This window comes from Cylas formicarius, unplaced genomic scaffold (assembly GCF_029955315.1).
Source record: "Cylas formicarius isolate icCylForm1 unplaced genomic scaffold, icCylForm1.1 PGA_scaffold_2__14_contigs__length_35257938, whole genome shotgun sequence".
In the NCBI taxonomy this organism is placed as follows: domain Eukaryota; kingdom Metazoa; phylum Arthropoda; class Insecta; order Coleoptera; family Brentidae; genus Cylas; species Cylas formicarius.
Genome location: NW_026844319.1, coordinates 5,106,854 through 5,121,036, shown reverse-complemented (window position 1 = coordinate 5,121,036; position 14,183 = coordinate 5,106,854). Strand labels below are relative to the sequence as shown.

The 14,183-nt window shown below is 32.8% G+C and overlaps 1 protein-coding gene across 3 annotated transcripts; it reads right to left on the bottom strand.

Annotated features, from left to right (window-relative positions):
* Positions 1–7,381: 7,381 nt before the first annotated feature.
* On the bottom strand, positions 7,382–14,098 carry LOC132697928 (syntaxin-6). 3 transcript variants are annotated; one of them, XM_060663697.1, is made up of 7 exons: positions 13,892–14,098; positions 13,567–13,736; positions 13,404–13,498; positions 13,292–13,351; positions 13,014–13,237; positions 12,867–12,961; positions 7,382–7,563 (listed from the first exon to the last, which is right to left on the bottom strand). In XM_060663697.1, exons 1-7 carry the CDS (start codon positions 13,924–13,926, stop codon positions 7,475–7,477), a joined length of 768 nt encoding a protein of 255 aa, XP_060519680.1. In that variant the 5' UTR covers positions 13,927–14,098; the 3' UTR covers positions 7,382–7,474. The 3 variants fall into 3 exon arrangements, with proteins under 3 accessions (XP_060519680.1, XP_060519681.1, XP_060519682.1); XM_060663698.1 differs by having other exon boundaries at positions 7,382–7,517; XM_060663699.1 differs by lacking the exon at positions 7,382–7,563 and adding an exon at positions 12,211–12,814 and having other exon boundaries at positions 13,892–14,097.
* Positions 14,099–14,183: the final 85 nt, after the last annotated feature.

The window sequence follows — 14,183 nt, the reverse complement described above, 5'->3', positions numbered from 1 at the left end:
CGAAGTGTTTTCGGAGCGCGAGCATTGAAGATGCCAAGTGAGATTTTGGCGAAACGTCTGCAGGATTCCAGTCGGATGCAAGATTTGCAGGATTCCAGTCGGATGCAGGATTCCAGTCGGAGTTCAACGAGCGAACGGATGATATCCCGGAATATAGTGTCATCACATTTTTCCATCCGTGAATCAATACGTGAGGATATATATATATATATATATATATATATATATATATATATATATATATATATATATATATATATATATATATATATCGATATACCAAATCGCCAGTTAGATGCTAATAAATTTACCATCGTTTTTAATCGAGATTCAATATTTGCCGTTTCAACTGATGGTCCACTTTTTATGGTCATATAAGTTGCAATATCGCAACACTGTCTCAGAGATGTGGAAATATTCACAGCATATGTGGGCGCTACAAACACTTCCTTAATGCTATCAAATCTGGCCATAGATTTTGTAGCTTCCACCAGTTTATCATAGTGCTTTGGGTGCAATGCTTCAAATAATTTGCTATGTTTGGATCCATTTTTTTAAGCTCTAATAAAATTCTTGACAACTCTCGCATTTTTCTACTTGTAACATTAATAAAATGTTTTTCGCGATGGGTCTTAAGATAACGAGCTCCAAAGGCACATATTAAAAAGTCATTCTTTGCCTTTAAAGAAATCTTATCAGGTCTCATTCTAGGAAAAACCTGATCTTTTAATTGTTGGTCAATTCGGGTCAAATTTTTTATCAAAAAGTTTTGACTTGCAACTTGAGCATTTTTTCATGAACTGTGCATTTCTTTGTGTGTCGATATAAAAATTTCGATCTGTAAAATCCCAAGCAGTTTGTGCATGGCAAAAATGAGTTCTCTGGCTCCCGTGCTTCTTTCATCGGTTTGACACAAGCTTCGGAATTTTTAATAAAATTGCCCTTCTTTTTTCATAGGGCTAAAAGTTTTCTCCTTTCCTCACTCTTTTTAGGTTTGGAAAAAATTTGTACTTCTAATTCATACGGGTGATTCCTTTCGATATGTCGAGGAAAATTTTGAACATCGCTTTCGCAAAAGTAGCACAAGTCCTTTTTCCTAGTATATTTTTTATTTTCTTTTGTATTTCTCAAAGCTTTAATTGTGTTTATTTTTGTATCCGTGGTTTCGTCCTGAAACGGTTCTTAATCCGTAAACTATAGGCCACCAATAGCTGACAATACTTACAGAGTCTGGTTGAGATTCCTCTGAATTTTGCACTCGAACATTCTGCAAAACCGTAATTTTCTGTAAATGAAAACCAGGTTATAGAATGTTAAAATCACATGACAAAGCAAAGTGAAGACATTCTTGTTTATACTACGATAAAGCCTCTAAATCACTGAACCAGTTTTGAAAAAATTGACTTAAACCGACGATTTGCAACCAAAATGTTATGATATGCTTTAAATATATTTTTTTATATTGCAAGATACCTTGTTAAATTACCACAAAAAGAAACCTATAACTTCCAAGGTATGGTTTAACACTCCCTCACTTATTTGAAAATATAATAAGAAAGTGTATGTGAAAAGAAGCCAAACACAAGAAAAACAAAAAATAATTAAACGATCAAAGCAAAGAATTGTTTTGTTTTTTAGCGGAAAGTTTCTTGCTCTTGGGTAATCGTCCAAGTTATTTATTATTACCTTCTTAAATTTACAGATCTCTATTTCTGAGTCTGATGACGATCTATCTGGAAAAAATTCTGGGTCGGCATCGCTGTCGTCGAATGTTGAATGTGGCGAAAAATCACCCTGCAAAAGTTACTAAAATATAATATCAGCATTTTTCTTAGTTAACAATTTAACATCTTGACTCTGATTTTATTACATAAAAGAATAATAACTTACCTCAACCTTTTCAATCTCCTATTTTACTTCATTCTCCATTTTGCACATACTTAAACCATGCGAGCTGGATAACTAATATGCATCCGAGATTATGATTTAACCTTAGAATATCGCCCAGCGACTCTGTCTAGTTTTTCCGTAAATGGAAGCAAAAAGATGCGCGCAATGAAATAAATAAAATATACTATATGGTATACTCCGTCTACACCAAGCATTAAATTGCCTCCATTTGTTTATACTTTTCATTCAGTGCACCATTTTGCTTCCCTCTGTGTTGCCAAATTTAATTTTTTCAATGAACATAGAGAAAGTAGCAATTTGACCAAACGTATTGATTTCGGAAGTTGATAATACTTGAAATAGAGGAATCCAATTTTGTTTTTAGTGTTTCTTAATTGTTTTTACAAGAATAACACTTTAACACACTATTCCTTCAATCCAAGATGTTTTGTTTTTTTTTTAAAGGAAAAAGTCATAAAACGACTAACAGATAATAAAATTTAATATTTTACTCAGTGCATCCTCTGAAAAGTCTTCGACAGTTGATAATAATCGAGATATATGTAGGTTCTTTTTTAATATATCCTATTTGGTGATGGGAAAAAGTGACTAGATGTTGAGAGACAAAGAGAATACAATCCGGTAATGCAAGTCGTCTTGTTTAAATTTATTTTAAAAACTGAAAAAATTATAAAAATGCTAACGGCTAATAAAAATTTGTTTGTTTTACTCAGCGCATCCAACCAGGAGTAATAGGAGCATTTTTCTTTGTTTATTGCATTTCAATAATATTTACCACCCAAAAGCACTTAAAGAATTCAATAAACAAACACAAATTTAATCCATAAACTAATTCAAAAAAGACACAAAGTTCAAAATAAGCCATAAAATAATATATTGCAACGTTGCCATTACTGTTCGTGAACTAAAAAAAATATACGTTTTCCATATCGCGAACGAAATTGCTTCCGGAACATTCGTTACCACAGTTCTACTGAAACTCACAGAAGGGCAAACTAAAACGAATCAGAGAGATATAGTGGATACTGAGTGATATATATATATATATATATATATATATATATATATATATATATATATATATATATATATATATATATATATATATATATATATATATATATATATGATGACACTATATTCCGGGATATCATCCGTTCGCTCGTTGAACTCCGACTGGAATCCTGCAAATCTTGCATCCGACTGGAATCCTGCAGACGTTTCGCCAAAATCTCACTTGGCATCTTCAATGCTCGCGCTCCTGTGTGTTCGAAGTGTTTTCGGAGCGCGAGCATTGAAGATGCCAAGTGAGATTTTGGCGAAACGTCTGCAGGATTCCAGTCGGATGCAAGATTTGCAGGATTCCAGTCGGATGCAGGATTCCAGTCGGAGTTCAACGAGCGAACGGATGATATCCCGGAATATAGTGTCATCATATATATATATATATATATATATATATATATATATATATATATATATATATATATATATATATATATATATATATATATATATATATAATATATATATATATATATATATATATATATATATATATATATATATATATATATATATATATATATATATATATATATATCACTCAGTATCCACTATATCTCTCTGATTCGTTTTAGTTTGCCCTTCTGTGAGTTTCAGTAGAACTGTGGTAACGAATGTTCCGGAAGCAATTTCGTTCGCGATATGGAAAACGTATATTTTTTTTAGTTCACGAACAGTAATGGCAACGTTGCAATATATTATTTTATGGCTTATTTTGAACTTTGTGTCTTTTTTGAATTAGTTTATGGATTAAATTTGTGTTTGTTTATTGAATTCTTTAAGTGCTTTTGGGTGGTAAATATTATTGAAATGCAATAAACAAAGAAAAATGCTCCTATTACTCCTGGTTGGATGCGCTGAGTAAAACAAACAAATTTTTATTAGCCGTTAGCATTTTTATAATTTTTTCAGTTTTTAAAATAAATTTAAACAAGACGACTTGCATTACCGGATTGTATTCTCTTTGTCTCTCAACATCTAGTCACTTTTTCCCATCACCAAATAGGATATATTAAAAAAGAACCTACATATATCTCGATTATTATCAACTGTCGAAGACTTTTCAGAGGATGCACTGAGTAAAATATTAAATTTTATTATCTGTTAGTCGTTTTATGACTTTTTCCTTTAAAAAAAAAACAAAACATCTTGGATTGAAGGAATAGTGTGTTAAAGTGTTATTCTTGTAAAAACAATTAAGAAACACTAAAAACAAAATTGGATTCCTCTATTTCAAGTATTATCAACTTCCGAAATCAATACGTTTGGTCAAATTGCTACTTTCTCTATGTTCATTGAAAAAATTAAATTTGGCAACACAGAGGGAAGCAAAATGGTGCACTGAATGAAAAGTATAAACAAATGGAGGCAATTTAATGCTTGGTGTAGACGGAGTATACCATATAGTATATTTTATTTATTTCATTGCGCGCATCTTTTTGCTTCCATTTACGGAAAAACTAGACAGAGTCGCTGGGCGATATTCTAAGGTTAAATCATAATCTCGGATGCATATTAGTTATCCAGCTCGCATGGTTTAAGTATGTGCAAAATGGAGAATGAAGTAAAATAGGAGATTGAAAAGGTTGAGGTAAGTTATTATTCTTTTATGTAATAAAATCAGAGTCAAGATGTTAAATTGTTAACTAAGAAAAATGCTGATATTATATTTTAGTAACTTTTGCAGGGTGATTTTTCGCCACATTCAACATTCGACGACAGCGATGCCGACCCAGAATTTTTTCCAGATAGATCGTCATCAGACTCAGAAATAGAGATCTGTAAATTTAAGAAGGTAATAATAAATAACTTGGACGATTACCCAAGAGCAAGAAACTTTCCGCTAAAAAACAAAACAATTCTTTGCTTTGATCGTTTAATTATTTTTTGTTTTTCTTGTGTTTGGCTTCTTTTCACATACACTTTCTTATTATATTTTCAAATAAGTGAGGGAGTGTTAAACCATACCTTGGAAGTTATAGGTTTCTTTTTGTGGTAATTTAACAAGGTATCTTGCAATATAAAAAAATATATTTAAAGCATATCATAACATTTTGGTTGCAAATCGTCGGTTTAAGTCAATTTTTTCAAAACTGGTTCAGTGATTTAGAGGCTTTATCGTAGTATAAACAAGAATGTCTTCACTTTGCTTTGTCATGTGATTTTAACATTCTATAACCTGGTTTTCATTTACAGAAAATTACGGTTTTGCAGAATGTTCGAGTGCAAAATTCAGAGGAATCTCAACCAGACTCTGTAAGTATTGTCAGCTATTGGTGGCCTATAGTTTACGGATTAAGAACCGTTTCAGGACGAAACCACGGATACAAAAATAAACACAATTAAAGCTTTGAGAAATACAAAAGAAAATAAAAAATATACTAGGAAAAAGGACTTGTGCTACTTTTGCGAAAGCGATGTTCAAAATTTTCCTCGACATATCGAAAGGAATCACCCGTATGAATTAGAAGTACAAATTTTTTCCAAACCTAAAAAGAGTGAGGAAAGGAGAAAACTTTTAGCCCTATTAAAAAAGAAGGGCAATTTTATTAAAAATTCCGAAGCTTGTGTCAAACCGATGAAAGAAGCACGGGAGCCAGAGAACTCATTTTTGCCATGCACAAACTGCTTGGGATTTTACAGATCGAAATTTTTATATCGACACACAAAGAAATGCACAGTTCATCAAAAAATGCTCAAGTTGCAAGTCAAAACTTTTTGATAAAAAATTTGACCCGAATTGACCAACAATTAAAAGATCAGGTTTTTCCTAGAATGAGACCTGATAAGATTTCTTTAAAGGCAAAGAATGACTTTTTAATATGTGCCTTTGGAGCTCGTTATCTTAAGACCCATCGCGAAAAACATTTTATTAATGTTACAAGTAGAAAAATGCGAGAGTTGTCAAGAATTTTATTAGAGCTTAAAAAAATGGATCCAAACATAGCAAATTATTTGAAGCATTGCACCCAAAGCACTATGATAAACTGGTGGAAGCTACAAAATCTATGGCCAGATTTGATAGCATTAAGGAAGTGTTTGTAGCGCCCACATATGCTGTGAATATTTCCACATCTCTGAGACAGTGTTGCGATATTGCAACTTATATGACCATAAAAAGTGGACCATCAGTTGAAACGGCAAATATTGAATCTCGATTAAAAACGATGGTAAATTTATTAGCATCTAACTGGCGATTTGATATATCGAGTCGAACTGGCAATGATCTAAACATCAATAAATTTAATAAAATAACAATTGTTCCCATATCGTCTGATCTAAAACTTCTAAAAGAATACTTAATGTCTACTGCAGAAGAAGCTGCCAATTTACTCTCTGCAAATGCAATGAATGTCAATGCCTTCTTAATTTTGATGGAGACAGTGTATTGTAGAATTATTTTATTGAATAGAAGGAGACCAAGAAAATTACAGCGGTTATTAAAGGATACTTACGTTGCTTCAGAAAAATCATCAAACTCTTACGAAGAATTTAGTGAAGTTATCTCGAAAGCAGAAAAAATTTTGTTACAACACTTTAAAAGAATAGTGATTAGAGGAAAGAGGTGCAGAGGAGTGCCAGTCATATTTAGTCACGATGTGCAGGTACATATTGATCAACTACTAGAGGCGAGATCAAATTTCGTCAATGACAACAACCCCTACCTTTTTGCAAACCCAAACACGAATACTCCAATATGTGGCTACAAAGTTGTTGCAAAATATGCTAAAGGTTGTGGCGCTAAGAATCCTGAAGCTATAACATGCACAAGGCTACGAAAACATCTTGCAACGCTAACACAATTATTCAATCTAACCGAAAATGAAATTGAACAACTGTCAAATTTCATGGGCCATACATCCAACGTGCATAGAGGATCATATAGATTGCCAGACGATGTCTATCAGACAGCAAAGATATCCAAGCTTCTTCTTTTAATGGAAAAAGGAGAGGCAGGTATTCATAAGGGGAAAAGCTTGGACGAAATTACAATTGATTTAGAAGAAAATCTTTTAAATGAAGAAACTAGCGAAGATGAAGATCTAGAAACGTCGACGAAAACAAGTAGGAAAACGGAAAAAGAAACAAAAGATATGGATTAAATCGAAGAATTAGTCCAGGATGTAAAAAAAACAGAAGGAAAAAGCATTAGTTTAGAACCAGTTTTAGAAGTAAAGGACAAAACGCGAAAAAGGATTTTGATTCCATGGACAGAAGAACAAAAAAATGTAGTTACATTCTATTTTTCAAAACAAATAAAAAATAAGAAGGCACCCAAAAGATGTCAATGCGAAGAATTGAAGGAACTATACCCAGCGTTGCTTCAAAATAAAGATTGGTATAAAATTAAAGTTTTTGTACAAAATCAATATTCAAAAAAAAATAAAATAAATAAAATAAATAATTGTGTGCTCGAAAAGCGTTTTATTTAGTACATGAACCACCAATGATTTTTTAAAGAAACGTCGGCATGCTGTCGAGGGTAGACTGACTCCTTCTAGATTTTTCCTCGGTTAGGTATGGTCGCTGACAACCAAAATCTGTGGAGAAGAAATCCAGCAGAAGTCAATGTACAACCAGCTTTCCCTAAAAAAGCAAAATAATGCGCTGAGTAGAACTATCTAGCGTAGGCCGTCGCTATCTCGAATTAAATTGCTGCCGGTGAGATTTAGTTGTCATTCAATGAATCATGTTAATTCATGAGAGCTCCATAAGACATCAACAAAAAAAACAATTGAATTAGGACAAATGGTGGATTGGTAATGCCTCAGTGTGCTGACAGTGTGTGAGAATGGGACGAGTGGTAACCTGACATGTTTTTGTCACAGCCGGCATTAGCACCACACCACCCGCAATTCGTCTGCTTTTTATGACTATATGTATGGTCCTAATATATCAAAAACTGACATGTAGAATATTTTGACTTGCACATTTTTTTATATGAGAGTAATACGTTTGTTATCTTTCTCAAGTACTATACAGTTCATCAGGAGGTTTATTGTGCACCCACCTACGTGGTTACGTGCGAAGTAAATATTATAAACTTGGCAACATCTGTGGACGCAAAATAATCTTATAATGTGCCGTATATTCCCCCTCCAGAAGAATACGGATGCAATTTGTTTTAGCATATAAAAGAAAATTATACAAAAAGGACGCAAATTAGATATTTTGTACTGGATGTAAAAAGTTGTGCAACTTGAAAAAAAATGTATATTTAAATTTTTGTGTTTTCGGAAAATAAAGTACATTACGTTTAACCTATTTTTTTTCTCTTCAATATACATGCAGTACATATAGTGTAGCATGCTTAATTGCAAAGTTGCAGAATAGTCGCAAAGTGAAATGATGCAAAATAACCGCGGGATGTAAAATATATATATATATATATATATATATATATATATATATATATATATATATATATATATATATATATATATATATATATATATATATATATATATATATATATATATATATATATATATATATATATATATATATATATATATATATATATATATATATATATATATATATATATATATATATACACTATATTCCGGGATATCATCCGTTCGCTTGTTGAAGAACTCCGACTGGAATCCTGCATCCGACTGGAAGCACTTCGAAGTGTTTTCGGAGCGCGAGCATTCTGCGTATAAAATGGCAATAAAACCACCCACTTTAGAATAACCGAGATGCGAGGGGCGTTGCATTGTTCGCATCATTTTTCTAAATTTAATAATGTCTTCTTTGGTTATTTCGTATGTGTGCACGTAATCAAACACAATGAGTTGTGACTTCTCGTAACTTTCTGTATCAGAGCACGGATCAAAACAGTCGAACAAGTACTCGCAAACAAAAAGCAAATTGACCGAGAACGGCACCACGACAATTCAAGCATGTAAACCGAATTAATAACACATTAGAATAATCTTATTGAAAAAGTGTCGGGCGATTTTTCTAATTTAACGCTCCGCGGATTGCCGGAAACCGATTCATCTCTTTACGAGATACGCGTTTTTAACGCTGCGCCAAATTGAAATTATTTTTTCACTTACCACCGTTACCGTTTCTTTCTGCTAAACCCGACAATACAGTTTCATAACTAGAAGGTAAGACGCGGTCAACTGGAGTTACTTTGACATAGTTTTCAAAGCTTTTTATAGTGACGTTTTTCACCATAATTATCGAACAAGTTGGTGCTTATGCGAGCCTTAACATCAATATTGTAATAAACAACTTTTCAACACCAGTCCTTTTAAAAATGCTGTTTCTTTCAAGGAAAGGTTTTATTTAATAGAATTACAATGAGGGAGAGGCATAATTTGGTAGAATGATAATAATTCGTTAGTTAAACGTAAACAGGTACTAATGAAACGCGTAAACGCAATGTTTTAACTAGTGGACAAAAAATGGATATTTTAAAACAATTTGAAAATAACATAAGCAGTGTTGCTGTGTTGGCTAAAACATATAAAGCCGAATTACAGAGCCTTGTAGCCAAAGTTGACAGTGTAAAAGCTATTATCAGAAGGACCTATGTGTTCTTGGCAAGTCTTGCCCGGGCAGTTGAAAATTAAAGGAAACTTTTGGACATCTTCTGGTTCGCTCTATATATTTAAAAAACTGTGCAAGCGGAGAAATTAAGTGCCGATGAAGTAGGTATAGTAGAATTTTGCTGTGGTTTAGAAAATCCTATAACAGAGCATGAACTTAAATCTAAGCAAACGTATAGTGAAGATAAAACTGGACTTTGTTGGAAAACTATACTGAAAAGAATACACGCTTCAGACTTGAAAACTGGTACATCAGGTTAGTTTTGGCTGTCAATGTTTTTAATATTTTTTTAGGTTTCAAAGTAAGCAAAGACCGTTTAACAATTTTATGCTGTGCTAATGCATCAGGCACCCATAAACTTAGGTTAGCCGTTATTCAAAAGATCGAGTAATTTTTAAAAAGAGTTTTTTTTTTTTTAAATGTATACCCCAACTTAAAACTTATTCGCAAGAAAATAAGCTTTCACCCAAGGCTATACTATTACTGGATAATGCGCCATGGTATCCTGAAGCAGATTAACCAAAGTCAGCAGATGGGAACATACTCGTAGTGTATTTTTTCCTACAAATGTAACACCTATTGCCCAGCCGATGGACCAAGGTGTTATAGAAATTATGAAAAGACTTTATACGAAAGACCTTGTGCTTCAACTGTCGGGAGAATGCGATTTTATAGGGTTGCGGAAACGTCTAACTTTCAAACAAGCAATTTATGCTGTAGCTCGCGCTTGGAGTGGAGTGAAAGAGACTAATATTAAGAAAGCATTTTATAAAATATTGATCTTAAATAGAGGTGACTTCTGTAACTTCTTCGCAAGTTAAAGGTTTGAAAGAAATAAAAAACGAAAATATACATGAATGAATGGAATGTGACCACAAAGAAAAAGGCATCAGATGATGGTTGACCATTATGCAAATAACCAGACTTATGCAGAAAGTTCTAGCAAAAATAGTCATGACGATGAAAATAATTACTTCATCAAGATGAGTTATCGAATGAATGTTCTTATCAAATATTTTGAAGAACAGTCTGAAAATGAAGGAAATTATTAAGAACTCTAAAACAAAATTTGTGATTTTTTAATTGATTTTTTTTTACTCAATATGTATATACATTGGAGGTGTGTTCAAAAAAGTAAGGCGACTTTTGAAATTGGGAGAGCTACGTACATTCAATCTCCGATATTTTTTTATTATGTTGGTACTCATGTCCCTAACATATGTTCACAGTTTCAGACAGTTTGCAGTTTCATTTTTTTTTGTGATTTTCTGCTATCAAAAAAATGGAACAAAGAATTTGCACAAAATTTTGTGTAAAAAATGGAATACAGTGCTGCAAAACATTTGAAATGTTGACAACGGCATATAGTCAATCTACTTTGAGCAAAAAAAACGTTTATAAGTTGTACAAGCTGTTCCAAGATAGCCGAGAAGTCGATGACGAACCTCGCTGTGGACACCCCAGCACGTGAATAACTGATGAAGACTAAAAAACAAATGGTTTTGAAAAATCATCGAATAACTATTAGACAACTGGCTGAAGACGTCAGCATCTCTATTGGCTCTTGCTATGCAATTTTTTCCGAAATTTTGGGCAAAAAAATTGCTTAATCTTCATCAAAAGAGCTGTTTAATGAAGTCAATGATGATACTGATATGCCGAAAAAGGTCCTAACTGATCACGAATCATAGGTATATGGTTATGACGTCGAAACCAAAACCCAGAATCGACTAGACCGAAAAAAGCACATCAAGTTCGATCAAATGTCAAGGTTTTGCTTACTTTTTTCTTTAATTATCGTGGCGTAGTTATCAACAGTTTTTACGACAAGGTCGTAGGTCAATAAAGAGTATTACCTTGAATTTATGCACCTACTCACTCATCGTTGCTTGTGTCTAACTTTTTGGCCAAAAACAAAACCAGAATCATACCTCAGCCACCACATTCACCGGATATAGCCCCCTGCGACTTTTTACTGTTCCCAATTACAAAAATCACCTTACTTTTTGAACACTCCTCGTATTCATAAAATTAGAAAAAGGAACATTTCCGGGGTGCTGTCCTGTGGTACACTCCTATACACCAACTATAACTTACTCCAAATTTAATTTGTAGTTAAAAAACAAGCCTGTAACTTTTAGTTTTTTTTTTCATCCAGTTTATGAATAATGAAGTTTACTATGTGTGGACTTACCTTTTTGGAAGTCGAACTGATCCTCAAATAAGCTATTGAACTTATTAAGAAACATGGTAAGTCCAGTGCAATAAAAAATTATCACTTTTAATGTTATTGTATGGATTAAGTTTTGTTTGGGTCAACTGTTGGGTGTTTTTGGACTTCATGAAAAAAATCTTTGAGAACCTATAACACCTTGCGGTACATTTTTTGATAAAGCTTCCAGTATAGCACATCTCTAAAGGACACAAGAAATAAAGTGATTCATTTTATCCCCTCCATATAATAATTCTTTATGTTGGCTGCAGATTTCTAGGCTTAATTCCAAGAATTTGTCAGATCTCCATTATATAATTTGGAACCTACTGTAGCATGTAGTTAATATGTATATGAGAGCATTGCCACATAATTTTTGATACATCTGCACAAGTTTTAAGAAGTTTAAATAATTATCTCAATATTTACTGTTTCTTGCATTATGGAATAAAATTTCTTAAAAGGAAATGGATGGGTTTACAATTTATTGACTAGTCAATATTACATGATAGAAACCCTAGATGACATCTACCTATAATATGCAAAGGATATAAAAAAACCTAATATAAAATAAATATAAATAAATAAGATTTGCACACTGTAGCTTAGGCGTTTAAAAATATTTTCTATAAATAAATGATATCTATAAAATTGCAAGTTATGCATTATACAAATCTTAAAACTCTTGGGACTCTAAATCTTTATAGAATTTTGGCTAAAACCGACCTTTTAACTACATGACCTTAATAAAGAAAAAGAATTGTATCTTGGACTTTCCAATAAATAGACCTCAATTTACAGCGGTAAAAAGAAGTTTCCCGAACAGGGTGTCTTTTATGAATTCATTATATTTTACTGAAAAATATGGCACTCGATAAATGGAACAAATGGATTCAGTCCATGAAGTCTGAATAAATTGCACATTTGAAATTATATTTTTTGTACTAGAACCACCTATAGATGGCTTAAACAATGCTTCTCATCACAGAACAAAAAATAAAATTATCACAATAAAGAGTACAACTATTAAAATTATAATAGCCATCCACTGCCTCCGCTCTGAAAAATTCTGAAAATTACTTAACTGCGGTGAAATTGCAAATCGTCTTACCATTAGATATTCTCAAAACTTTGGCAACTTTCTTCATGGTTGTATCTAGCTTAGACTCTGTATTTTCGAGCTCAGTACCAAATTCATCAAGCATTCTAAAAATTACCCTTGTACTAACACAGAAATTGCTAAATTCAAGAAACTCACCCTGCCTGTTCATCCAACTCAATGCCTATATGCCTCGAAACTGTTTTTAATGACCCTAGAGAATCACTAATGGCTTCTAGCTGCTCATCTTGATTTTGAATTTCCTGTATTTGCTGCCGGTGTATGAATTGATGCTGTGGACTTTCAATTTCATTCTCAAGTTTAGAATATTTGGCACTGGAGTGCATATTGCCTATTCTTATTGGACTTCCATTCAACAAAGGCTGCAATATTACGAGTTTAGTTTGGTATAAAAGTTTGTTCTATTATTATTTTACCTGTCTTGACATTAAATCTCGTTCACGGTGTTTATTCATGTTAATCCTATCTTTCATTGACTACAACCATTGAAAAATTACGAAACTCCTAACAGAAAATACAAGCGCTCACCTGAACTTCATTTTTGGTAGAATCAATGAAGTGCCTCCTCTTTGTTAATTCCTTGTTGTCTATTTTAAATTTTGTTGGATTTTTTTCAACAATATGTAATAAAATGTTAAGAAAGTACACGCTAAATAGTATGGCAAACTGTTAACAGTCTAGAAAAGGATATCAATAGTGTCTTCCAAATCTTCCAAATCCCATTCAATACTTCGCAAGGAATTTTTCAATTCTGTATTGGTCCACTCAAGCTCCTCTTTAGTTACCAAGTCGGACTCCTTTTGAAAATCAATCCAGCGCCGATACAAACCCCTGGTTTTTTTCAAAGCACGAAACACCTCACTACAACAGACTTTCTCAGACATATAGCGACATTGAGCATATTTCACTGGCGTGTGATTACTTGCAACCGAATACCTATGCACTTCTAACGCAAACAAAAAATCAAGACCTGGCCAATCTTTGCATGCAAAAGACGCAAGCGAACACCTCCTTACTCTTTCACTACAAAAAATGGGTCCTCCAATGTCATGTTAATGAATGTGGCGAATTATGGTTTACTCTTAATGCATTTCCGTCGCGGACAGACAATATTTATTTCCCCATCAACATTTAAAATGGCCCTTCTTTCATTTGAGAGTGTATTTTTGATCCCCTTTGTCACATTTGACATATTTTACCTTTGACATCTGTCAATTACCGAAATACTTCATCTTTTTTCTACTTGTCGACAAATTAATAAGAAAACTCGGCCAATTCGCAAAATAATCATTTTTAAATGGATCATGT